General features: G+C 37.1%; 1 protein-coding gene across 1 annotated transcript in view; it reads left to right on the top strand.

The window, feature by feature from the left end:
- BDP1 (B double prime 1, subunit of RNA polymerase III transcription initiation factor IIIB) overlaps positions 1 to 23342 on the top strand; it is a 38293-nt gene extending 14951 nt beyond the window's left edge. The window contains exons 17-41 of the mRNA XM_026036139.1: positions 1004 to 1235; positions 1727 to 1911; positions 2575 to 2785; positions 3287 to 3474; positions 4039 to 4252; positions 5450 to 5565; positions 6232 to 6454; positions 6941 to 7128; positions 8360 to 8576; positions 9419 to 9612; positions 10077 to 10470; positions 11862 to 11978; positions 12190 to 12226; positions 12889 to 12972; positions 13389 to 13623; positions 14330 to 14487; positions 14980 to 15121; positions 15568 to 15754; positions 16926 to 16986; positions 18516 to 18711; positions 19189 to 19405; positions 20240 to 20282; positions 20557 to 20845; positions 21793 to 22033; positions 22219 to 23342. Coding sequence (XP_025891924.1) covers positions 1004 to 1235; positions 1727 to 1911; positions 2575 to 2785; positions 3287 to 3474; positions 4039 to 4252; positions 5450 to 5565; positions 6232 to 6454; positions 6941 to 7128; positions 8360 to 8576; positions 9419 to 9612; positions 10077 to 10470; positions 11862 to 11978; positions 12190 to 12226; positions 12889 to 12972; positions 13389 to 13623; positions 14330 to 14487; positions 14980 to 15121; positions 15568 to 15754; positions 16926 to 16986; positions 18516 to 18711; positions 19189 to 19405; positions 20240 to 20282; positions 20557 to 20845; positions 21793 to 22033; positions 22219 to 22347 — 4498 coding nt within the window. The 3' untranslated portion in view covers positions 22348 to 23342. The remainder of the gene's footprint in view (positions 1 to 1003; positions 1236 to 1726; positions 1912 to 2574; positions 2786 to 3286; positions 3475 to 4038; positions 4253 to 5449; positions 5566 to 6231; positions 6455 to 6940; positions 7129 to 8359; positions 8577 to 9418; positions 9613 to 10076; positions 10471 to 11861; positions 11979 to 12189; positions 12227 to 12888; positions 12973 to 13388; positions 13624 to 14329; positions 14488 to 14979; positions 15122 to 15567; positions 15755 to 16925; positions 16987 to 18515; positions 18712 to 19188; positions 19406 to 20239; positions 20283 to 20556; positions 20846 to 21792; positions 22034 to 22218) is intronic.
- Positions 23343 to 25163: the final 1821 nt, after the last annotated feature.

Raw genomic sequence — 25163 nt, forward strand, 5'->3', positions numbered from 1 at the left:
AGTTACAGAGCTTCCTTGAGAAGTAACTTTTATTTTTGTGCATGAATTAAGTGAGATTTCAAATGTGATAAATGCAAAAAAGAAGAATGCTAGTCCCTTTAAAACTAAAACAAGCTTTCTCAATTAGCTTTAATAGTGGAATACATAATTTCAGTAGTGGAAAATTTTACTTATTTAAATAGTAGGAATAAATGTTTGTTCTTAAAGCATGATTGTCAGATGCCTGAGATAAGGGAGAAAAAAAATGTGTGGGCAGTTCAGTGCATATGTTAATTAAGAAATGTCTCCTGTTTTTCTCTTCAGTGGAGAAATGGTAGTTGTAGTGGAAAAGCTCTGAGGAGTGTATTTCACAGGAAAGGTTGTAAGATGCATTATTTTTATTTTTAAAGATGTATAGTTGAAGAGGATGGAGGGAGGCAAGCTGGGGTTTGATTTGGAGGAAAATATTTTAGCTGTTTTAGCTGTTACTTTCTTGAGCTGTTACTTTCTTGAGCTGTACTATATAACTTGGTGATCAGGGTGAATAAGCGTAGCAACTGCTGGTTTTAATAGTGTGCTGCTGACATTTCATCTTAGTAAGATTATGGATGAATTTAACTGTATAGTCTCTGTTTGTAACTTAACCCTTTATAAATTGAAGTTCATGTGCCTCTAAGGCAGATAGAAAAATGAGAAGAGCTATTATCAAAGGTCTGTGTAGAGGCAGATAGAAAAATGAGAAGAACCTGCGATGGGATTAGAAAAGGTCTATATAAATCGGTATCCTCTCTTCTAGGAAAGAAAAACACGGCAAACAAATGTTAGTATCAAATACTCTTTCAGCTTCCGACAGATAGACTTTTGACTTCTAAGTTAGCAGTAAATAGCTCGTTTCTAAGTAAGGGTATGTTAAAAGAGTTGGGGGAGGAAAAGAGTAAGGAGAATATTGCTTCTGTGCAACCCCCTCCAATTTTCAGATCTTACGTACTTGGGAATCAGATTTTTCTTGTTTTGTTTTTCCCAGGTGCAACAAAACTCCTGGTTTACAAGAAGGCAGCAAACAAACTGTGCTGAAACCAGCACTACTAAAGAGAGGTCGAATGCCAAGACCAAAACCTAATATAGGAAGAAGTGCTGCAAGGCATGAAGTCCAAACACAGAAAAAAGATCCTGAAGAGGAGAAAACAGAATGTGGAGAGATGGAAAAGGGTGTGAATCACTCTAGGAGTGAAAAAAGTGATTCATGCCTCAAAGACGTGAGTTTTCTGCTCCTGAGCAGTCGGAGGTGTTTGCCGTTGGAAGTGTGCGTTTAGGCACGCTTTTTTTACTCCTGTTCCCAAGCGGATGCCTTAGTAACAAAGACCTAGCACATACCACATTGTTCTTCCAGAATTATCTGAAATGTCATAGCATTTCCCAATGCTTGCRTTTAGAATCTGTTCTTCATGGAGAGAGATTGCATCCCACTTCTCTCTTGTATTAGGGGTGATAGCAGATATGGAGAAAGAAGTGCAGAACAGAAAAGACATTCTTGGAAAAGAAGCCATTTCAAATAGTATATGTAAAAATAACAAATTTGAATTTTTATTTTGAAACAATCTAGTAATGTTAGTTAATATAGGAAGTAAGATGTTTCTGAACATTTTTGGAGAAGTACTCTACCCTCCATTTTTTTTCCTTCTGCTCTTTTAAGAGAGAAGTTGAGCATAATTTTTTCTTCTTAGAGTGAAATATATATTCCTTTTAGGATGTGGTGGATTCTGAAGAGACTCAGCCATGCCTTATGATGTCAGAAGAGGATGTGTCTGCAGAGAAGATGGACACAATACATGCAAGCCAGTGTTCCCCCCAAAAGTCCTCAGAAGCTGAAAGCTGTGAATGTGAAAAGGAATCTTCAGCAGTCCTAAAACCTGAAGCATCATTGAAGCCAGAGTAAGTTCATTTTTTAAATGGAGGGATAACAGGGGAACAAAAAAAGAAAAAAGCAGGTATTTTACATTTAACTCCAGCAACTAAAACTGTTATAGATATAAACACATCATAGGTATACAACTTATTTTGAATTGAGACTTTACTAGAGTAAGAAGCRCCCAGGAAAGTGCTAAATTTATCTGAATTGGCATATAAAATTGACTGCAGTTTTTAATTTTTTTTTTCTGATGGTCAGTTCCTGCACTACCCATACAGGAATATTGTTGTAGGGCTAACATTACGTACATGTTAGTCCTAAAAATACACCTCTATGTGTTTATGTAAATCTCTGATTATAAGGTTTTGGTTCCCTTTTAACCTGTCATTTTAAAAACTTGGATTGTAAATCTCCTCTGTGATGTGATTAAATATGAAGAAGTGAATTTGTAAAACTCTTGTCACTGAAAGTTGAAGTTGTTCTGAAATTGTTAATTTTGTGCTTGTCTTTGACCATTTATAAGATGCACAGGTATTTGATTGGTGGTGTTTTTCATTATCTTGGCTACTGCTATAAGAAAGCTGAGAATTTTGTATTTGATTCTTATATTGGAGAGAATCACATACACAAGTGATTGTCCCTGTTGTCCCTGCCTTTGATTGTGCTTTTATTTTCTTCTGTTGTAGGAAATCTGATGCCCAGAAGCCAGAGGAGAAAACCACTGTTTCGTCAGCTCCGCTGTTGAGTCGATGCCAGAGACCAAAGCCAAACTTGGGAAAGACAACTGCTAGAAAGGATGTGCCTCATGCAAATAAAGGTGTATCCCAGACTGATAGCCATGAGGAAGGAAGTTTGATGCAATGTGGCAGTGAACATAGCACCCTTCCTGATGTAGATGTAAGGCTTTTTTTCCCCCCTCTGGTTTTAGCTAAGCCTTTGGATTTGTGGAATTGACAGGAGTGATAATGATTTCTTTTGRAAACACAAGTTAAACTTTCTGAAAAACAAACAAACAAAACACTTTCTTTTTTTTTTTTTGTTCTTTTAAACACAGACTCCCCCTTCTTAATTGCATATGAGGAATAATAGCTTAAATCCGTTGTGTATTTTGTTATGTATCCAAATATCTTTCTGACTTGAGATGGACTTTTAGAGATGACAGTGAAGAAAGAGTAGTACTAATCAAGACAGTAAAGAAGAAATCTGGATACCAAGCAATTTAGTTTAAAAGAAACAAGTGTATGTTTTTCTTGGAAAGCCTGGGAAGTTATTATTAAGCAATTATTCTTTTGCAGAAATGTATTAATATGATTAATACAGACTTTCATGAACATCATATGTCCTTTATGGTTTGAATTGGCATCATGACTTTTTTCATATGTTTTTATTTTCTTTTAGAAAACAGAAAAAAATGAGGCCCTGCAGTCATTAGAATCCTTGGGAAAGGAAAATCCTCTCGTCTCCCAGGAAGCTTCTGAAAGGCCACGCTATCAGCCTTCAGAGATGCTTCTAAGATCAGAAGATGGTGAACTCGAGTCTTGTCCACCTCTAGATAATGAAAAAGAAACATCAGCTACTGACACAAGGTAGACCCACTTCTGTTTCTTGCCTGTAACAATGAAGACATGTTAAAAGGCAATCATTGTGCCAGTGGATTTCAAACTGTCAGAGAAAATGAAATAAAAATACCCAATGAGATGTCAGTTCTCATAGTTTCAGCATCAGTTTTACTAAAATTCCAGTTATTGCTATGCATCAAAGTAATGAGTATTCAGTTTTACAGCTGGTATTTTGTCAGAATTGGCCTCATCATATGAAACACTAGACATGTTCAGTTTAAGCAGAGCAATGTTAGTTTGCTTTCAGAGAAACAGTATGGAAGTTACTTTTGGTTTACGGTAATAAGTGGACACTAAGATAATGCCTGCAGTGAGTTAGTTGATTCTTTTGTTAGACCATTTAGATGGGTGTTGTACTTACCTTGATGAAACAAAGATTTCTTTGTATAGTTTAAACTTGGAAGAACTRTATTTTTACCTGTTTCTTTCAAAAATAGAGATGTGTCTTAGATAAGTATTATTGGCCTGTGATTTTTTTTTAATATGAATCTTTTGTATCAAGTTTCATGTTTTTCTATATGTCTGACTTAGTCTTGACAGCAAAAATATTACTCAAGAAGAAAGCAGACCAACTCCTGTTCAACCTGCCCAGTTAGTGAGGGGCCGATTCCAGAGACACCAAGGAAACTTAAGAAGGACTGTGGGAAGGAAGGATTTGCAAACAGAAAGAAATGAGCAGGATAAAAAACCTCAAGCAGAGCAGCTGGTTTTGCAAAAAGATGGATTGGCCAATGCTGTGTCCGTTGTAAGTCTAACGAATAATCTCTTTGCATCCAAAAATGCTTTTAAGTTGCATATTCTGTTTTATGAAAATATATTAGAACACTTGAGAGGGATTCCTTGTAGCTGAAATTCCTGTTGTATGGAATCCTGMTGAACACCTATTGTGTTAGATAATGCAGGTGTGATATGAACAAGTTTACACCTGTATTACTTACAGCTTTTGGAAGATGAGGATGCGATTTGGGATAGATGGCCTGATAAAAAAAGGATTATTTACACTTAGAGAATTCTATAAGAAAAGTGCATTTCATACGTATTGATATAAAAATGAGGAAAAAACTCGTTTTTATCTTTCTTGATTGGATGAATCAAGTCTGTGTTGATGAATCCAGCATGAGGTATCAAGAAAAAGGCAGAGCTATTTTTGTACAGGAATTGAAGTTTGGGTAACTTCACCATTACAGTRTCTTGACTTACATGTTCTTTGACTCAATTTACCTGTGTAAAGTAATCTACCTCACTTGTGTGTCCTACTCTTTACCAGGCATTGTAACAGATATAAAATAGATATGAAAAGAGTTGCTGTAGTAGTATTATTACATTACTAATGTTGCACGTGCATCTGCTCTATGCTGGACGCATGTGCAGAGCCACCACGGAGTACAGAGGCCTCGCGCTCCTCAGCACTTGTCTCTGTAGGCGTCTCATGCCTGGAGTGCTGAGGGGTGTCTTTGGGTGGTGGTTGTGTGCAACYAGTGTGGCAAATACGACGGTAAAAGTAAAGGTTTTGTGACAGAAGGYTGTGTCTGCGCAGGACTCCAGGGCGTCCAAATCTCAAAGATTTTCCAAAGCCTTTCCAAAGGCCTCAAGGCCTAGCGCTCCATGCAATACAGAGTTGCTGGAGTGGTAAATAGGTGAGAGTTATCCATAGTGCTGCAGTGCCTACTGCAGTACTGAAGAGGCTAATGCTAGGCAGCCCAGGACTGAAAAAAGCTGGTGTTCCAGTGTGCCTTTCACTTGAGTTATGTGCTCACGTARGTGACTCAATAAAAGAGCATGATTATTTATTTATTACATTGGGAAATTAACACAGAAAACTGCAATTTGTGCTTTCTTTTTCTTAATAAAACAAATTTGTTTAAAATTTGTTCGGTTCTCTTTTGTTTTTTTCTCTCCTGTGCTGCAAGGCATAATGCTTATATTTTGTTGCAAATTAAAGGGTGAAAATGAAGTTACAGTGTGTGAAGCTGATGGGCTGAATGCTRAAGAACAGGGAAAGCCAGAGGAGCCTCAGGTGCCCCACAGTTCTGGCGACACATTGTGTAAACAAAGCAGGTGAGGTCAAAGTCTTGCAAAATCTTGTTTATTTATTTTTTTTACATACTGTATAGATGCAGTATGTCACTTCTTCTGTTTCTTGTTTCCTGTCTTTCTTTTAAGGCTTGGGTTTCAGTGCCTCCTGGCAACCTCTTGCCATGTTTTCAGAGTACAGTTTTAGTTGAATCAAACTACTTGTCATTATTTATCTGGTATAGTGTTTCTCTGTTTGAGCTCATAGATCTTCTGACCTAGCTTTTCTTTTACAGGGTTTGTATTTCTGTATACAGTAATTGTGCTTGGAATGCTCATAAATTTGCAAAGTGAATGAGTTCTGTCTTTTATTATTCCAGTGTGCTCTTCTATTTTACTACTGCTTGTGTTAAAATAAGATTTTAAGCATATATAAAAYTGCAGAATGCAAAAATCATTGATGTTGGTATGACTAGCAACACTTTTTCTTTAATTTTTTTTTTTTTTTCTCTCCTGTCAAAATTTATTTGGACTATAAACACCCAATCCAGAAATAAATATGTTCCAAATCTATTTTATTGATTTATTTTTTAATACAAAACATAACAGTTTATCAGAGTTTCTAATCATCTTGTATAGGTATTGATTTAGAATTTAATGCATGCAGAAATGTTTTCTTCAAAGTCAAGTGGCTTTTGTTTTGTTTTAAAGTTCTAGTGCTGAAAAAGCCACTTCCTCAGAAGGCAAGTTGGTTGCCCCCAAACCAGCACAACTCTTAAGGAATCGATTTCAGAGGGCTAGACCAAACCTAGGAAGAGCAAATAGCAAAAAAGAATCTCCAGTGGCTCAAAAACCTGCTGCTCCAGTTGAAGAAGCAGAAAAAGGAGAGAATCTCCCTGTGGCAAAAGAATCCAAGGAACCTTTTCCCTCAAAAGTGAGAAGTCTTTCCAGATCTCTCTTTCTGTGCTTACTAATACTAATCTCTGCACCAGCTGCTTTTAKGAAGTATCTAAATCAGCTGTTTTCAATGCATAGACAATTTTTTACTGATGAGAATTATATTTTTGCAGGAATGCTTGCACCCTAATATGAGGTCTTTTTAAATTCTATGTTAATGATAGCTACCTACATTTTGTTCTTGTTAAAACTAAAGACTCATCCTGTTCTTAAGTGTTTCAGTCGTGTACATGATAATAGCTGTATGCCTGACGTATTCCTGTTGTGCTGGGTTTCGTCTGCACACATTGGTGGGTGGTCACAAAGGAATATCTCTAAAGGAAAAGGAAATAGTGTCAAAAACCACTAGAAAAGTAGGAAAGTTAGCTAGGAAAGATTCAAATTATTATCTAGATTRTAATCTACAGTGCTTTGTTTTATTGTTATATTATGTGCTAATGTTGTCATCTTCTCTAAATTTAAGGATGACGTGGAAGTACTGTTATCTGTGGGGAATTTGGCTAAGAATGACAATCTGGAGACAAATACAAGGAGTAAGAATTCAGAAATACTCTCTTCCCCTGAAAAATCACTGCTGGTTTCTCAGAAGAGAGAACAAAAAGAGAGTCTATCTAGAGAGGCTGTAGAAAGCCTTCAGGATACCAAAGAGAGGTAAAGTTTCCTGTTGACAAATTAGAACAAGCTTTTTTAAAAAAAAAAAAAAAAATCACCACCAACAAGACAAAACCAAACCTTTATGGATTTATCCAGTTATTTTCGTATAGCACTTGTGCACTTGCTTTTTGAATTGTATCAGCTGTAAGCAGTACATGCCATGAAGGTCACTAGATGGCATCCTTACAGAATTTTAAGTGCATTTTTAATGGAATCACAGAATTTTTCAAGACAGTTTCCTGCCTTTGAAGAGGATATTTTGCAGCAGGAGCAAGCAGTCAGAGTTAAGCTCTGCACATTTTTTATTAACACACTCCTAAGGAACAGTGGGCTATGGATGTGGACACTAAAGAAGGACAAACTCACTTTATCTTACTCTACCTACAGCAATTCTCATCGAGTTTGTTGTCTTTAATGTATTCCCAGCCTTCTCACTTTTCCTATCCATCAGGAAAAGTTTATGCAGGAAGTGCTTTTTATAAATGTGTAATATGAGGCAGATTGTACCATCCACTTTTACAGTTATGGACTTTGTTATARACTTCTTTTTGCATAATTTTAATATAGACTATGATCATATTATTTTACTTTAAAATTCTCTTTTAGCTCCTTTCTGTCTCTGAACCTTTGTTTGGGATATCACGATCTGTGTTGCTGTCATGTCCCAGAGTTTTTGTGCAAAGGTTAAAATGCCTTACGTTACTGAGTCTGCCTTACGTTACTGAGTCTTCTGGGCTTCTGTCATAGAGGGACTTCCTCAGTCTCAAATATAAAAGTCCAAGATATCGATGATCTTACAGATATGAGCGTGCTTTAAGAGATATGAGAGCTTCATTCTCACGCATTCTCACATTCTCACAAAACCTTGGGCMCTGGAATTAGGAAGATGCTTTTATGGCTGTTTAGTTTTGGGGGCCTGTGGTGACATAGCTGAGACTTTGAGCTGTTGCCAACTTTGTTGTTTCAATGCTTGTCCAAAAGCAAACTGAAAGATCCATTACTGAGGAAAAGCAAATTATTTCCTCTTTGTATTGCTCCTTTCCTTCCATTAGTGAGTGGAGTTCGATAAATAAATTAAAAAAAAAAAAAATGCAGAAAACCTGGGCCGATACCTGGGTGGATGTACTAAATTGTACTAATTGTACTAATTTGTGAGCCAGKATTCTACAGTCTGTGTAATAGTGCTTGAACACTATATCTTAATGTTAAATATCTTAATGTTTTATAGGTCCTGTGATAAATTAAGTTCTGGAGAAAAAGGTGGATCRAGTGATACAAAACCACTGCATCAAGCGAGGGACCCTCTCTGGAAGCCACAGTCAAACGTAATGATTGCTGCTAGAAAGAGGGATCATTCCAGAGAAGGTGGAAGCAGAAATGAGGATGACACTGAGATTAGAAATGCTGGAAAGTGTTTGATGTCAGAAAAAACAGATGCTCCATTGGTAAGTGCTAAATGTTGAGTTTGGGCCAGTTTGTAATTTACRTCTTGTGCTTAACTTAGGGCTCATGCAGAAGCGCTGTATTTGGATTTTAATGGTAATGGTTGAAGTTTTTCTTTCTTACTTCACTTTCTTCAGCTGGAAATGATGCTGAGTAAATCTACTCAGAATCCCGGAATAAATATATACTTTTTTTTTAAGTTTTAAAATTCACATGGCCAGAGGTCTTCATCGGCATAAATAGATGCTAACCTTGTTACAAAAAAAAAAAAAAATTAATTAATTCTGTGTGTTGAACAAGGAAAATGAAGGCAGCTGTCTAATTATTGAAGCTGTCAAATACTTTGTAAAATATATATATACTCAGCTATACTTGTAGTTATTGATGTACACGTGATAAGCCTGTTCAGACTTCCTTCTTTAACCTTCCCTGGCAGACCTGAGCTGGTCCAGARTGCTTCTTTCTGCCATTAGTTATGGTGTCTGAATCAAGTTGTTCCTTATTTTCCAAATGAATCACTAGAAATTTTTAGCTACTRTATCGTTTCTCCAACTGCCCATAGTTGATGGAACTGCACTTACTGATGCATTTTCAAAAATGATGTGTTTTGAGCAGAGCTGTGTAGTATGTTCAAATGRAAGTTCTGTCTCCATCCCAAGCAGTTGTTTTGTGAGAACGGCTCTGTAGGAGCTTTATCAAAGCAAACATTGTAGCTGAGCAAAATTATGACACTACAACTCCTGCAGAAGACGACGACTTTGGAAAGAACCACAAACGTTGTTCTTTAAATCTGTCACTAAAACCAGTTAAAGTATGTTTGGTAATAATTGTTCCATCTGTTCAGCAAAACTCTAGTTCCTTAGTGGAAGCTGCATCCTGCTCAGAGGCCTCAAGAAAATGTCATTTTACAGACTCTGAGGAAACATCTTCTAAAAGAATCAGGCAAGAAAGTAAATTCCAGTCTCCAGGGATTTCATCAGAGAGTGAGAGTCAAGAAGATGATTCTCAGCCTTCTACTTCTCTGGAGAAAATGTCAAGGTAAAACACCTAATTCTGACTTTTAAGCTCAACTGATTTGCACTTGTTTTTTACATTTAATTTTCAACCATAGTTCTAAAACTGTGTATAGCACATACAGGATGTCGTTCCTTGTACCTCCCGTATTCTAGGTACACACAGGTGAAAATTAATCTGCCTTTTCAAATCAAAGATTTCTGTACCCTGTAAATGACAGTGTTTGTACAGCTTTTCAACACTTGCTGTTTTATACACATGTGCAATCAGCATTCTGTACATATGTGAAATAATTGTGATAATTTCTAACTAAGTAGTTTTTGGATGCGTTTTTTCCTAACTTTTGTTAGAAGATAACTAGATCACGTTGCCAGTATTAGTGATCCTTTCTGTTCAGTGAGTTTATATTGCTTTTTGGTATTCCTTTTGTTTTTTTTGTAGTATCTTATGCTTCATTGTCTTTAAGCATGCTCTGTTCTGTGCTTCAGAAGGCAGTCCAGAAGATCATCCAAGCGCATAGCCTCAAAATGCAACGTGGAGCTCAGAGCTGCTGCTTCTTCTGCSTCTGAATGTGAGCCTGATCGCCCTGAAAAGGGGAATCAAAGGCAAAAAGTCAGACAGAATACTAAAGGCAAAAGGCTGCAATCTGCTCATAGAAAGAAATCCGATAAAGAGCACAGAAAACCAAAGACAACCTTGGTGACTCTCCGGGCTTTGCGAGACGAGGAGGAGGATGAGGAGGAGGAGGTTGAAGACTTTGAGCCAGATGATGAAAGTCAATGTTTTGCCCCAGAAGAAGTAAACAAAGCTCCCGTGTTTGTTCCTATAGGCCTTCGGTCCCCCAAACCTGTTCCTGTTCAGATAGAGGAGACCGTGGAGGAGGTATGATGCTGCTGCAGTGTGCATGTGTACTTCAGTTTTGATTTTTTTTTTTAAACACATGCTGTTCTTGGAATTGCATCTCCAGGTGCATTTGAACCAAATGCTCCACTAATCTAAGGTCTAGCCGATGCTATGAACTGTAAGGCCCTGCAGGGTGTTCCCTGGCTAAATATCCTGGGCTTAGGTGGAGCAGAGGCTCCTGTGTTCACTGCRTGGCTTGAGGCACGGATAGAGGTGGAACAACTGGAGCACTTCAACTTTACATTTGAGTTTTAGAAATGAGGGAGAAATTTCATGCGTGAAGGTGAAGTGTGTGTTCTCCCTCTTCTCTCTTCCATCTTCTCCCCCTTCTTCCCAGTCAAGAAACTCTACCTGCCTTACAGCTCTATATAGCATTATGTACTATGTGCAAGTGGAAAAAGAACAACTAGCTCTAGGTAAAAGAGCAAGAGAATTGAAAGCTCAGCCAAAGCATGGAGGGAAACTCTAGAACAATAACGGAAAGAAAATTTGTTGCAGGGAGAGCTCTGCTGATTCCCTTCATCCTGAAGATTTGGAATATGTTAAGTGTGGGGATGATGGTCAAATTACTTGGTTTAACACAGGAGCCATCAGGGTAAGGGATGTGATTAGATACCAGAAAACTCATCTGTCAGACTTAAGCAGGTCAGTGCAACGTACCTGTACAAATGCAATCTTTTAAAAACTGGCTGAGTTGAGTAGTCTTTTTCATAAGATATCACTGGCAGTAGTGCAACCTTTCTGTCAAATTAAGTCCTTGAGTTTCTGTAATGTGAAGTGACTGAAGTTCTCAATAGAAAAATAGTATTGAAGAGGAAAACAATACAGGCAAAACTTTATATAAAAAATCCTCTGCATCCATAGATAAAATATTTATATGCTGTGTGTGTACAAATATCTTTTCATATATATCTATGTCTGCATTCACAAACATATATAAAAAGTTTCACAATGTACAGATAAAATTTCATTGCATACATACCCAATATGTAGGCACTACAGTGTGTGTGTGTGTGTGTGTGTGTGTGTATTTCGATAAACTTCGTTTGGAAGGTTAAACTTTTTTTCCTGAAGACTTAAAAAGTAGAAAAAGGGGGGGAAAAAAAAACATTTTTGAGGAAAATAGTCAGCATGAAGACTATCAGCCAAAAAGATTATTTTGGTAGAATAATAAGCAAATAGAAATAAGGTCTTTTGGTTGTCTGCTTCCAGTTACAGTCTTTTCCACAACTCCTTCCTTCTCAGATCACATGGTATGTACTATAGGAAGTGCTGTAAGGGTATCCAGGCTCTAAAACTTGTATTGATCAGATTTTCTTTTGAGGCTGATGAACTSAAATAACTTATTTTTAATTAAATTATTTTTACAGCTGGAAATTTCTGAAAATGTCCCAGATGTGCAAGTGGTTACTGATGTTGAAAGTCTATCTCACGTGTTTGTCATGCCAGTGGTGCAGAGGGAGGAAAATGTGAGCACCTCAGCAGCTGTAAGAATGTCTCTCTTTCTGCCTTCAGAGATGGCCAGTGTCAGTATAATATGCCTGCTTATAACACAATAGCTTAACAGACTCTTTACTGTCCTCCATAGATATAAAGGGGGATAGATATAAAGGGGGACAGATATACTAGTAAGCATTGCATTAAAATAGCAAAGTCATGTTATATAAAATTTATTTATTTATTTATTTTCTGTTTAAGGAAGCAAACATTCCTGAAAATCCAGAGAAGGACAAAGGTAGATATGAAGTAATCATTTGCATGCCTTGCTCATTAACTTATAATCGATATGTAGGTATACTTGATAGAAATTCACAAGTTCATATATTTTAACAGATTCATGCTCATGAGGTTTGTGTCGTGTTTATGTTTTGGAGGAGGCTTGAAGCATTCCTTCCTTATTGGTAGGCAAAGCACTGAGGGGCTGTTCCTCATGGTCAAAATGTGCCTTTGCCATGCCCCTTGTATCAGTTGCACATGTTTAGTTGTGTGAGAAGAAGAGGAAACTTTGCCAGTGTTTAAAGCATTCGCTTGATGTGTGAACAGTACAAAGAATGGGTAGATTCATAGCTTTATCATTGCCATTTCTGTGGTCTCTGACTATAATATCTTAAACTGATAAGGTAGTGTGTTGAGAGTGGAAGACTTCTGGAAGACTTTGATTACACTGTTTTTCTTTTCCATGAGTGGGAATAATGATGTTGCTTAATGTTTCTGTAATAATTAGATTTACTGGATGAGAATAGCTGTTTGTCTACAAGTACCTTGATCCACGAAAGGCAATAATTTAAAAATATATATACTTCACTGTACTGATGATGTCAAATACTYTTTGGATGTAAGTGAATTTAGGGTAATACAAACTTGTGATTTTAAACCTGTATGTGCACAACTTTGTAGGAATTAATGATGGAAGCACTGAAGCTGCCATGACTTTACTTGCAATGGGTGATCCAACATTCCAGTTAAAAGTAAACACTGAAGGTATGACCTAATTGATGGGAAAAAGCCTTCCTTGTGCTCCAGGGGTTTGCCTAAGAGGAAGGGAACAGTGACTGTTTCTTTTTGATCTTCAAAGTGATAAATATTTAGTTTGTTTGTTGTTTTTCCCACCTAGTTAACTGTAAATGGAATTTACTAGTTTTCTGGGTTTTAGTCTAGGTTTTGACTGGCTGTTCTGGTTAGAATATAGAATTTGTTTTCATGAGGGATTATTAATCTTTGCTTCCTTACTACCAAAAACAGTGACCTTAAGACTGTATTTAGCTTGGGTTTGCATCTGTGGAGAAAGCAGATTTTATCAAATGAGCTTTGAAATTGATCATCTACGAAAAGCTTTATGCAGTTACAAAACCTGAGTCTTTTTAATTATGCTTTTCTTTCTTTATTGTTCCAACCAGAACGGACGCAGATGTTACCTGCTCAAAATGATTTACACATGACTGGTAACCTTGTGAACTGTGATTACTCCCAACAAAGTGTAGCTTCTTGTCAGCATTTACTTTCTTCTTCACCTGCTTCCAACATGGACCTGTTCCCTTCTGAGGATGGAAGCAACATTAACCTAGAGCACCAGAGTGCTGGCACAGGAACAACTGGCAAAGAGTATTTTGAGAAAAATGCTACAGAGACCAGGTTAAATTTCTACCTTAATTACTTTGGAGAGGGAGATCCTCTGACACTGCTTACCTTTAGTGGGTTCTTGCTGGCATGTTTCTTGGATTTTAGGTGTCTTGCTGTAGTGAAAGTTKCTTAAATTGCTCTGTAGTCTGGAAAAGCCCTCTTAAATTTTCTTTTCCAGTTTTATGAGATGTTGACATGTCATTTGGGCAATTTGGCAGGGAAGGGAGTGCTAGAACTTGGTTCGTATGGATTACTGTTAGGGTACTAGGCCCATTTTCTGCAAGTGTTAAACAACTAATCAGGCCAAGGCAAACTTCTYAAATCTCGCTGTGGGCTCTGATTAGAGCACACAAATGTCAAGGAACTGTTTGCGTTTCTATCTATTTTATTTATTTATGTATTTATTCCCCTTCTAATTTTGCTATTAACATATCAGCAAAATTTAAAAGAGCATGCTGGAACACCTTTTTMGAAATAACAGGGCCACTGCTTGAACAAAGTACTACATTCTACTTCTCTGCAAAAAATATGATTCAAGATACTYTGCTTTGAGTTTTGTGACTTTTTCATTATATTATTAACCAGAATTTCTGGTTAACCTCTGTCCCACACCTCCTATCTGCTGTCTGTGTAGCGATGTTTGCTGAAATTACTGATTTCTTCAGACTGCTGTCAGAATCAAGAGTTATATTGACGATATTCTCCTTTTTACCTGCAGTGATAGCTCTCTGCCTGTGGTGAGCAGTATAAGTCCAGAAAGCAATAGACTCCTGCTGCCTGAGCCAGACTTTGGAGTATTGAGGTCAAATGAGAACGTTATTCAGAATCCTGTTAATATAAATGTACTTGTGGAAGAACTAGAGCAAGTTCACGGTGGTAAGACCATCTCTTACCCTAAGGTTTTAAAAGTGCTTTCTCAAGATAAATTCACATTTATTTATGAGATAAAACTAAATGAAAATTGATCTCCACTTTCTATTCATGTTCACAGATGATGGATCGCAGTTGGAAAAGCATTTGTGGTAGAACTTTATACATAAATATGCCTTTTGGTATAAAATTAAATGAAACTTGCATAGAGCCTTTCTGTGCAGATCTTAAATTACTTAGAAAGTAGCTTGCCTGAAGTGACTTAAAYGGCCGAGGCAGAAATAGTATAATACAGTATACTTTTCGTCTTTCATTAAGAAAGAAGGTCTTTCTCTTCCACATATATCTCCCTTTTTTATACATATATATATTATATATATATATATTATATATACACATTATAAATGTGTTATTTTTGTGTATATGTAAATAACATTTAAAATGTACGTGTGTGTGTGTGTGTGTGTAACATATATATATTTGTTTTTAAATCTTTAGAGGCCACAATTCTGAGGGATCCTGCAGAAATGCAGAAGATGGAACTAGAACAGATCAGACCAGCTGCAGGTGATACTTTGGATCTTCATGGTTTTGCAACTGAAGGTACACAACTTGTCAAGCAAGGAGACATAACAGAGAGGTATGAAAAAAAAAGATCAATTTACATTGAATGTATTCTTAATGTTTCTTAAAATATGCAGCTGAAGTACATGTGGTGAAGTGGAAAAGGGCTTTGGTGGAAACTATGCTTACAGCAATGCTKGGTATTTTAATGCATACAGCTTTACAGTAAAGACTTTTTACTAGTTTAAACTTTCTTACATGTTGTCATACAGCTTTTAGAGGTAAAACATTAGCTCATGTTTGCTATTTCATTCTTAGTAATCACCTTGTTACATGATTGTCTCTGGTAAAACTGCATCTGAAAGGAAATATTAAGAGTGTAGTCACAGAGAAACTGAGCACCTCTTGAAAACCTAATTTCRTAAGACTATGTAAGCTTAATATTAAATAATACTTATACAGCATTTATTCCATGTCCCCAGATGATACACTCAGTTTCATAGTAACTTTTTTACCTTTCAGAACAGAAAAAGAGATGGGGAACACTTGTGGAATGTCAGGGGAACTACAGGCTCTAACTGCATCATCAAAACCAAAGGCTTTGGAAGTAGGACAAGAACTTTATCCAAATCAAAGTTCTGCAGATGGACTTCCTGAGCACAATCCTACCACTGCTGAGCACAGTCTGTATACAATCAATTTGACTCAGGTAAAGAACTGAAAAGAAGAGGTTATCAGTGCAAATTTGTTCACTCAGCCATTTGATAAACCTGGTGCTTCAGCTGGTGAATGAAAGTTCTAGTTTTTGTTTAGGCAGAGTTCATCTTAATCATTGAGGTGAACTCTGTCGTCTTAAGCCTTGATTTATAGTGTTACAGAGCTATAAGTGATACATATACACAATACACAGTAAAAAAAAAAAAAGTGATGCACAATAAAAAGTGATACACAATAAAAAAAAAGGAATAGCTGTTGAATGTATTCTAGTCTGAAAATGGCATTTTTGGTATCCAAGAATCTTAAGATTTTTAACCCTTTTACCCATAACTGTTTATTTCTCTTCTATTCTTACTGTGCTCTTACTTATTTCAAACCTAGGAACTTTAATATATCTCGTTTGTCTACGATGGTACCTGTATTTCCATTTCTGTCCCTTGCTTTGCAGTGGTTTGTGTATCCCTGCACTAGTATGGATGAGAAATATCCTCTCTTTTCATGAGAAATAGGTTAATTTTCCTGCAGGTTTTCTGGTGTTGCCTGAGGTCAGTGTCTGCACAGTGATGGGTGGTAGCTTGTTTTTTCCCCAGTGCAATCTGCTGATGTGTCAAGGCTAATCTCAATTTAAAACAAGGTACAAGAATGATGAATTAGCTGGAAGCAGGACTGGCAGTCAATGTGAAAGGAGGCAACTTTCAATTTATTTATTTACTTATTTATTTTTTAAGCAATGTGATGTGCCATGAAAGGCATGGGATTGATCCAAGCAGAGCTTGGAGTTTTCCTTCTGGCACTCAGTATTTTTTGTATTAGTTGGGGGAATTTGTGTTCTTAGCACCACTGAGCAATTTATTGGGTGAGTCAGCTCTGACACAGCTGTGCTCCAGGAAGCTTTTTATTTTTTTCTTTTTTTTTTAACAAACCATCAATATAGACAATGAACTGCATATAAATAATATACAAGTACTGCCCAAATGTTTCGTGTCAGGCTGGTATCCTTCAACTTAGAATAGCAAGAAGTAAAAGTTGACCAATTGTAATTATGATGATGTTACTAGATAATTCTGGCCTTTCAAAACTTGTMACACTTTGTTTTTTTCCTGTTTTCTGGAGTTTCTTCTCAGATCTTCTAATWTGTTTTATTGCAAATGTTTTATTTCTAGAACACGGGATGTATTGAGGATTTTCAACAACAATGTACAAGCAGCACAGAAGAGACTGCAGGTATATCGTGGTAATATTCCAAGTTAACAAATTCTGATGTGTGTATTTTGTAATCATACAAAGGTGAATCAAAAAAATAAAATGTTTTCATTGATATGATTTAAAATAGTCTACCTCACTAACAAAAATAATGATCCATGATGAGATGCCATGGTGATTCTCATCACTAGCCTCTTTCATTGCCACAAACCAGACTCGGTAGRTTTTTTGAATAGTACCTCAAGTTCAAAGATCAGTGGAAAGAAACATGTCCATCTTTTCTCCCTACTGTGAGCTCCTGCCATTACCCTTTGCTGGCTTCAGCACCTGTGGGCTAGAGGCTCACAGAGGTCTAGCAATTTTGTCAAAAATTGAAGGTGAAGTGGCAGAGTGAGGGAATGAACCCATGTAGTTTTCCACAGGCTTGGTGAGCTATAGTGCCTAATGGAAGTGTCCAGAGAGTGCCAGTTACTGCAGCTGTGTGAGTAGGAAGGTAGGACTGTGGCAATATGGAGCAGGAAAAAAGGAGAAGCTGGAGAGAAAAATGGGAGAAAGAAACCAAACCTTCCTTTTCAGGTGTAACAAGTCAGGGAAGCAGTTTCTTGTTAACTGGAAGTGATGAAAGGTACCAAGAATGATAGCTGTTATGTAAAACAGATTAAAATGGGAGTTGTCTTGGAATCAGTACTTGACTAAGAGGTGGGAAAATAATTCTGTCAGAAGCCCAGAATACTTGATTAAAAAAAATGCAATCTTCCTGCCAAATGCGCAGCTTCTGAGGATGTACAAAAGGCGTGGCTAGTATTTCTAGTTGCCTGTTACGCTCAGTTGTTGCAAGGGTCTTAGGAAAGAGCTTCTTTATCTAAAGATGATTTAAGAACCAGAGTGAGTTGAGAATGACATAACAGCTTTAAATCAGCAAAAGCGCAGAGCTGTTTTAGTTGACTGAGCAGCACTGTCGCTTTTTATCCTTTGAAAAGAACTTTAAAAATAATTTCTTCATCATTTAATTCTAACAGATGGTGATTGGCAGTTAGCAGTTAATGTCCACTTGTTGGTAAATTATGTATACTACTCATTTATTAAATTAATGACTGTGCTTTTCTGTTGGTTCTCTTCTGCAAATCAACAATAAGAGGGGAAAGGACTTTGGGATTATTGACTAAACAGCAGACTCCTCTACTGCTTTGAAGAAGTGACTCCTAACCCCTGACAGTATTCATGAGTGGGCCATTTAACCACTGATACACAATCCTAATTAAACTGCAAGTTATTCTTGAATGCTAGAACACTCATTTAAAAAAAAAAAAAAAAAATTGGGATTCTACTGCACGAGGTCACAGTGGATAGTGATTGCTATCCCTTTGAAGAAGAAAGGGAGCAGGTTGTCTTCAGGATGTTCCCAGGCCTCATTTCCCTTGAAAAATGAGCACCTAATCCCTAGTTAATGTAGGTGGTGTGGGCTTTTTTTTTTTTTTTTTTTTAAATTAAAGTGTCATTTTACAGCTTGAATGATAGACTTTTTTATTTATTTTCCTGAAAAATTACAGTTATGAATGATAATCACAGTAGATGTCCAGAGGAGGAACAGACATTCATTTTAACATTGGTGGAAATCCCAGCTCACTCAAGGGAATACGATGATGCCTCTGCTCTGCTGGAACAGACTTCAGAACCGTTGCTGCCAGCCCCGATACTTATCAGCCCAGGCAGTGCAGGTGGAACAAACACGACTGGAGTGCAGAGGTAATTTGATTTAGTCTTGAGCATCACAGATGAAGCATCTTTTGTGAAACTTCGTTTCTTCTTTAAGAAACTTTATTGTGTAAAAACTTACGCACATTAAAGCTTCTTAGAAGAAGAAATGCAAGGAAAAGAAATAATTATTGTAGTAGACTTAAAAAGCAGAGACTTAAAAAGCAAATTCAAGTCAGATTTGAGAAAGACCTTGCTGGTTTAATGCTATAGTGTTTTAGTTASCTCACGTAATAGGTTTTAGTTGGCCAAAGTAATTAAATCTGAGTATGAGTTTTAGAAAATCAATTCTCTAACTTAAGATATCAACAAAATGCTTCTGGATGGTAAATGGTGCGTTTAAATTTAAGCATTGGCATTAAGAAAGAATATCATCGAAAGTCTGTCCCTAATTATCAAACAGAAATCTTTTACAAAGTGAACTTCGGTTTATTTTACCATCACAATTGTGTCTTTTTATATAAACAGCATTGAATCTTTGACAACTGCAGTTGATGAACTTGCTGCATCTTTAGATAGCAAAATGGAAACCAAACAACTACAGAGTGCTCTAAGAGAGCCTATACCGAATCTGGTGCAKACAGCTCAAAAAAGGTCAGCTGCTGAGCCTGAAGAGGATGATTTTCCACCTGCTAAGAAAAGTCTGTCTACTTCAGCAGAAGATGACTTGGAAAGTACTTTCAAGGTGAGAAGATGTTTGGGGATATATATATATATATATATTTTTAATGGATGCACAGCATGCGATGGAGTACTTTGTTCCTTGCTTAAAAATGCAATGYCTGCTTTGAAAGACTACAGATTGCTTATTTAGAAACATGCCAGTTTGGGGACTGTTGGTTTTGTGGGGGCCAGAATTGTAGGCTCATGAGTTTGGGGTTTTTTTGTTTGTTTTAATATTTTTTTAATAGGCTTCCCAATTGACGTGCTGGTGTTATGTCCATTTGACTGGTTCCTTTAACACAGGCTTCTGACAGGGACGTTGCAGGAAGGGGAGCTGGGCAGACAGTCTAGATTCGCTGAGTGATGCTCTGGTGCCCAGTGGGATCTCTTACAGGAAGAAGTTGTTAGATGTGCTACTACCTTGTAGCAGTTGTTAGTCTAAAAGAAGCTGCAAATACAACTGGCCAGCCTGTTTCCAGCTTCCCTCTGTGCTTTTTGAGTGTGATCAGTCTCACAGGATTGATGGCCATTTATTTTTTGAAAGTAGACTGAGTAGTGTKTCTTGTGAGGGAATGGGCAATAATTCCTCCATATAATTTAGAGTATTTCTCTAGAAAGGAGTGGATAAAACGTTCCTCTTCCTTTTCTAAACTCTCATCTTCCTGTCTTGAGTCATCTGTCATGAAAACACCTTGATAATCTGCTCAGRAAATGACTTAAGTGATGCCTAATAYTCTACCAAAATATTTTCTTCTATATCGCTCATGTTCAATTCAGTGCACAGTTGTGAGGTTTGGTCAGCTCTCACTGTCTCTTGAATGGCAAGAGGAATAATTTTTTTTTTTTTTTGATACAGGATTATTCAACAAAATCCACAAATTCTCCAAGGAGAGCTGCTGGTAGGTGAATTCCAACTTGTAGAAATAGATTATAAGGCCTATAAATGCATACTACATACACAGTTGAATTTTTTTCTAATTATTTGCACTTAAGATGTTCTTAGAAAAAAAAAAAAGAAGTCCTCGCTTATGGTTCCCTCCCCCCCCCCCCAAACTTGGACCAAAACTCTGCCTTTCTTGTGTAATGGTGTAAGCCATTTTAACCTGCCTTTTAGACCACTGTGTTGTTACTTGGGGATAAACGTTTGAAATTCTTAAATTACTCTTCTTACAGAGAATCTTCCTGAAAAGGCAGGAGCTTCTGTAAAGGTCCTTACGTCTGTGTTTGTGTCCGAGTCTGAATCAGTGCCAGTTGGAAGAAGCCAATCTGAGGCTTTGCAGAATTCRGGGGCAGCATCGCCTGGGAATTCAACATCCAAAGGGGAAGAGGAAGTGATATCCAGGCTAACCTCTGAGAGAAAAGCAGAGGGAAGTGGGCCAAGCAAACCTGTGGATGTGCATGAATCCGCACAACTGGAACACCCTGGGAGCGCAGCTGCATCTTCAAAAYCTCCATTACTCAGGTACCTATTCATGGAATAAGGGTTTGCCAGCCTTTTCTGTTAGAGACCTTGTTTCCATGTTGGGTTTTTGATGTCCTTTGTTTCCACTTAGTATTGCAAGAAGGATAATGTACTTGTTCACCACCCACACATAATATCTGTCCTCTTCAGCAAATTAGAAAGGATCAAACTCTCTGCTTGGGAATTTGAAGTATTTTAGTCATAAAATGAACAGAGTGAGCAGGGGACACTGCTGATCTATGGTATGTTTATTTAGACACTGACAGATGCCTCTTGTGAGGCAGACATTCGTTGGCTATGATGCAGATTTAGGATAACTGTTCCCTTTAGCTCAGTTTAATACTATAATATATATATACACCTGTCCACTTGTTTTGATTTTTGTTTTTCTGTCAGTAAGATTTGTTATTGGTATAGTACTCAGTATACTGGATTTTTAGGACTAACTTAAGATGTATCATTTCCCCAGAGGAGTTAGAATCTTGACAGTCAAGAGAATCTCTCTTTTATCTTTCTATGTATCTATTTGGATGTATTTTTTTAATTTACCTTTCTCCCTTCCCTCTCGTGTTTGAGTTCTTGTTCTCTGTGGCCGTTGTGTTCACTGGTTTTGATTGTGGTGCTCCTCTGCTGTCCTGGTCTTTCCTCCTTTTTGTTAGACACAGAAGAATAATGAGAATTGTATTATTTACACCTGGCATTGTTTGTCATAATGCCGTGAACATGGAGAATCCTTGCTTCAGGTTACTTACCAGGTTATAAACTCCTTGATGCTGTCTGCACTGGCCTCTCAAGTGTGACTTCTTTTTGTAGTCTTATTTATTTATTTATTTTGCATTTGAGATGTTTGCTGCTGGTTGTGTAATGAATTGATCTCCTATAACACTATTTAGACCTTGCTTGATGGATGTCCTTATGTCATTCTGACTGTTACCTATTTTGAACAGGGGTGGTCGAAAACCATTGGGGTTTTTATCTTTAATATGCAAAAAAAGTAGCTCCGAATCTGCAGAGGATCCCAAAGGGAACAGAGGGAAGGTCCAGAAGCCTCGGATAGTGACCCCAAAGCGAAGTCTAAAAAAACCTACTGTGCCCAGTGAGGCTGGTAGGGAATCCTGTTCCCTTCCCTCTACGAGCACATCGTCGTCTGTGGAGTGTGAGAACCCTGCTGCTGATGCTGCAGTTGAGGTACATGTGCACTTGTGAATGTCCTGCCATCCCGAGATGCAAAGAGTAAACATAATATACTTTTATATTGCTCAGTATAAAAGTATATAAAAACACAATTTTTATTATTTAACAGTATATAAAGATACAGTACAGAGACCCAAACAAGTAAGACTGTTAAGAGCAGCCTTTTCTTTTTCTTGCAGATTCCTGTTAACAAGCAACCTGAGAAGCCATCCCTTCAAGCTAAAGATCAAGAAAAGGAAGAAGCACCAACCAGGATCTCTGAGTATTTTTTCAGTGACATCTTTATGGAAGTGGATGATTCAGAATAGCAGAATGACTTTGTAAAATCCTGGATTCAAAAGTGCAATGCAAGASCAAAACAATATTTAGAAAAGTTCTTATTTGTTCTACCATAATGTCAAACTTATCAGCCAAGCTGTTATAAGCTTTGGTAATGACAAAATTCTCTGTAAAGGGACCTGGAGGTTTTTAAAATGTTGACATAACCTACATGAGTACACTGATGTCGATGGACCAGAGCAGCTGGCTTAGGTTTGACTTGTTCAGATGCTGCTAGTGGGTGCATGATTCTCTTCCAGAAAAGTGCAATGAAGAAATGCTTATTTTTGAGACAGTTTCCTTTTGAATTGTAATGCTAAAACTTGTGATACTGGTTGTAAAAGTTCTCCGCCTCTCTTTGTAAAGTACCTTGTCAAAGGAGAAATGGACTTTTTAGATATAATCTCTGTAGATCAAGAAGGAAATTCTGCAAGTATGGTCTAGTAAATACATAGTTGTGTTCAGCATTGCCACCAGTTTCTATTGGCAGCTCCTAATTATGTATTTTTGTAATAAAGAAGTCTCACATAAATGGAAAGCGCCTAACTTGAGAAGCCTAATGGTTCAAACTCCTTAAAAGTGTGTAGAGGGAAACGTGGAAAATACATATTTAATTTATTAAAATATGCTGTGCTAAGTTAATCTTTCCAACTATCCTGTTAAGAGGGGGAGGAAGAGATTAACATTTCCCARTCTAAATGCTAATGTCCTTCTAAATTAGGTACACTGAAAACAAGGGACTAAATGCCATTTCTATTCCTTGGTATTACATGTAGGTACATAGGTCTCCACTGACTCCCAAAAAGTTCCTTTTGTGTGAAGTAGCACAAACAGAGCTGTGGTTAATGCTCTTCTACAAAATGAGGATACAAAGATTTACTGCTTTGAAGCAGTTAAATTTGACTAGTCTTCTGTATATCTGACCTGTACTGTCACTTCATATAAAATTCTGCTGTAGCATTATACTTCAGTCTAATTTTTCACTTGCATAGTAAGAAGATTCCCTTGATAAAATGAAAGTCCATGCAAGTTGAAAAGTCAGGTGGCCATTGAAAAATTGAAAATACATTTTTAAACCCTTTATTGCCTGAAATAAGTATATAGATTTAAGAAGTCCATTTTTTTTCCTGTTGTTTAATACCAGCAGGTATATTTGACCAGGGGGGGGGGGAAAAAAAAAAAAAAAAAAAAAAAAAAAAAAAAAAAAAAAAAAAAAAAAAAAAAAAAAAAAAGGTAAAAAAGGAAGGTAAAAAAAGGTAATGTGATATGAAAGAAACTGATGTTTAGGTTGTATTGTTAATGCTCTCCAGAAATCCATCCTCATTGTCAGACTGGAAAATGATCTTAATAGCAAATGTTTCCGTGTAAGTATTTAGCTGATATTGAAATATTTGAAGCTCGAGAATGCCTGCCTATTATTGGCAAGGTGTGGTCAGTAAGGGGAAAATGCACAGAAAAGCTACTATAAATTAGTACATTAGGAGGTCTCTGGCGGCCAAATGTCACAAGCAGCAGTATTTATTGAGATAATGAAAAAGGGACTAAAAATCCCAGAATAAAGCAATTTACTTGAAAAGCATACTGTCAAAAAAAAAAAAAAATCCAAGCATTTTCTGTTCAGACAGTATCTTGTGTTCTGCCTATTCCAATTAACTTGAAATGTTTATCTAAATATCGTCTTACTGTAAACATTAAGAAATAGATTAAAGTATACATAAAGCTTCTTGTATTGTATATCTTGTAGATACCATTTCATGTACGTGTTTTTTTCCTGTTACATGTGGCATGTTGAAGTCACTTGCACTGACGTAGTGTGAAAATTTAAGGCGGGGAGAAGGCTATAAAGTAACATGCCCTAAGTACCTTCTAGGTTGATAGCCATTCTGCATTTAGTTGCATACATTTTAGCTTGCACTGAAATTGAGGCAAAAATAAGCATTATTTCATAACTAAGATTTAAGGTGCCTTATCTGTCCTGGTGACTGGGGCTACTCTTCCTSCTCCCCCCTCCCCAGCAGCAAACCACATGCACTTTGTTATAGGATATTCTTGTTTTAAAAACATAAAAAAGGAATAGAGATGAAAACTTGTGTTCTCTTTGGACATGGAAACTGTATAATGGTCAACAATGGAGGAATTGTGAAATCTCAGTGCTTATTAGTTTGTTTTCTATTGCGAAGATACGGCACAGGACTGCTTTGCTTGGAGTTGTCTGGCGCATGTATAATCACCTATAGGCTTTCTGTTTCAAAGAAGGCAGTCATATTCTATATGTAAATTATGTGAATAAATTATTTTATATTACCTGTGGTTCCAGTTGTTTGATTCCCTATTGCAGGTTTTTAATTCCTGGATGTATAGGAGATAATGGAAAGGTTTCTGAGAAGTGAAGGGCTTAGGCTTTTGCTATGGAGCGAGGTGCTGCAATGCAGGGTCTGTGGTGATAACCAAAGAATATACTTCAGTATTTGTTTTTAAATGAGGCTTTAACTTAGTATCAAACTTCCCCGTGTCACCTGCACGTGAATAGTACACACTTGTAAAACTCGGGAAACAGGGGCATGACAGAAAACGGCAGAGCTCTGAAAGGAAGAAGAAGCAAAAACTTACACTGTGTGAGAGGCTGCCCCTCTTACCCTCATCTCGCCTAGTGAAAGAGGGAAGTCAGAGTGCACAGGGAATTCGTGCGCATTTATGTGTGTGCATAGATATATACATATATATTATATATATTTATTTATTTGCATGTGGGCGCTGCGGCCCTGCGGGGCCGGTCGCCTCGGCGCCCATTGGCCGCGGCGCGGGG

This window comes from Nothoprocta perdicaria, unplaced genomic scaffold, assembly GCF_003342845.1.
Source record: "Nothoprocta perdicaria isolate Ctin4 unplaced genomic scaffold, notPer1 scaffold_1, whole genome shotgun sequence".
Classification (NCBI taxonomy): Eukaryota; Metazoa; Chordata; class Aves; order Tinamiformes; family Tinamidae; genus Nothoprocta; species Nothoprocta perdicaria.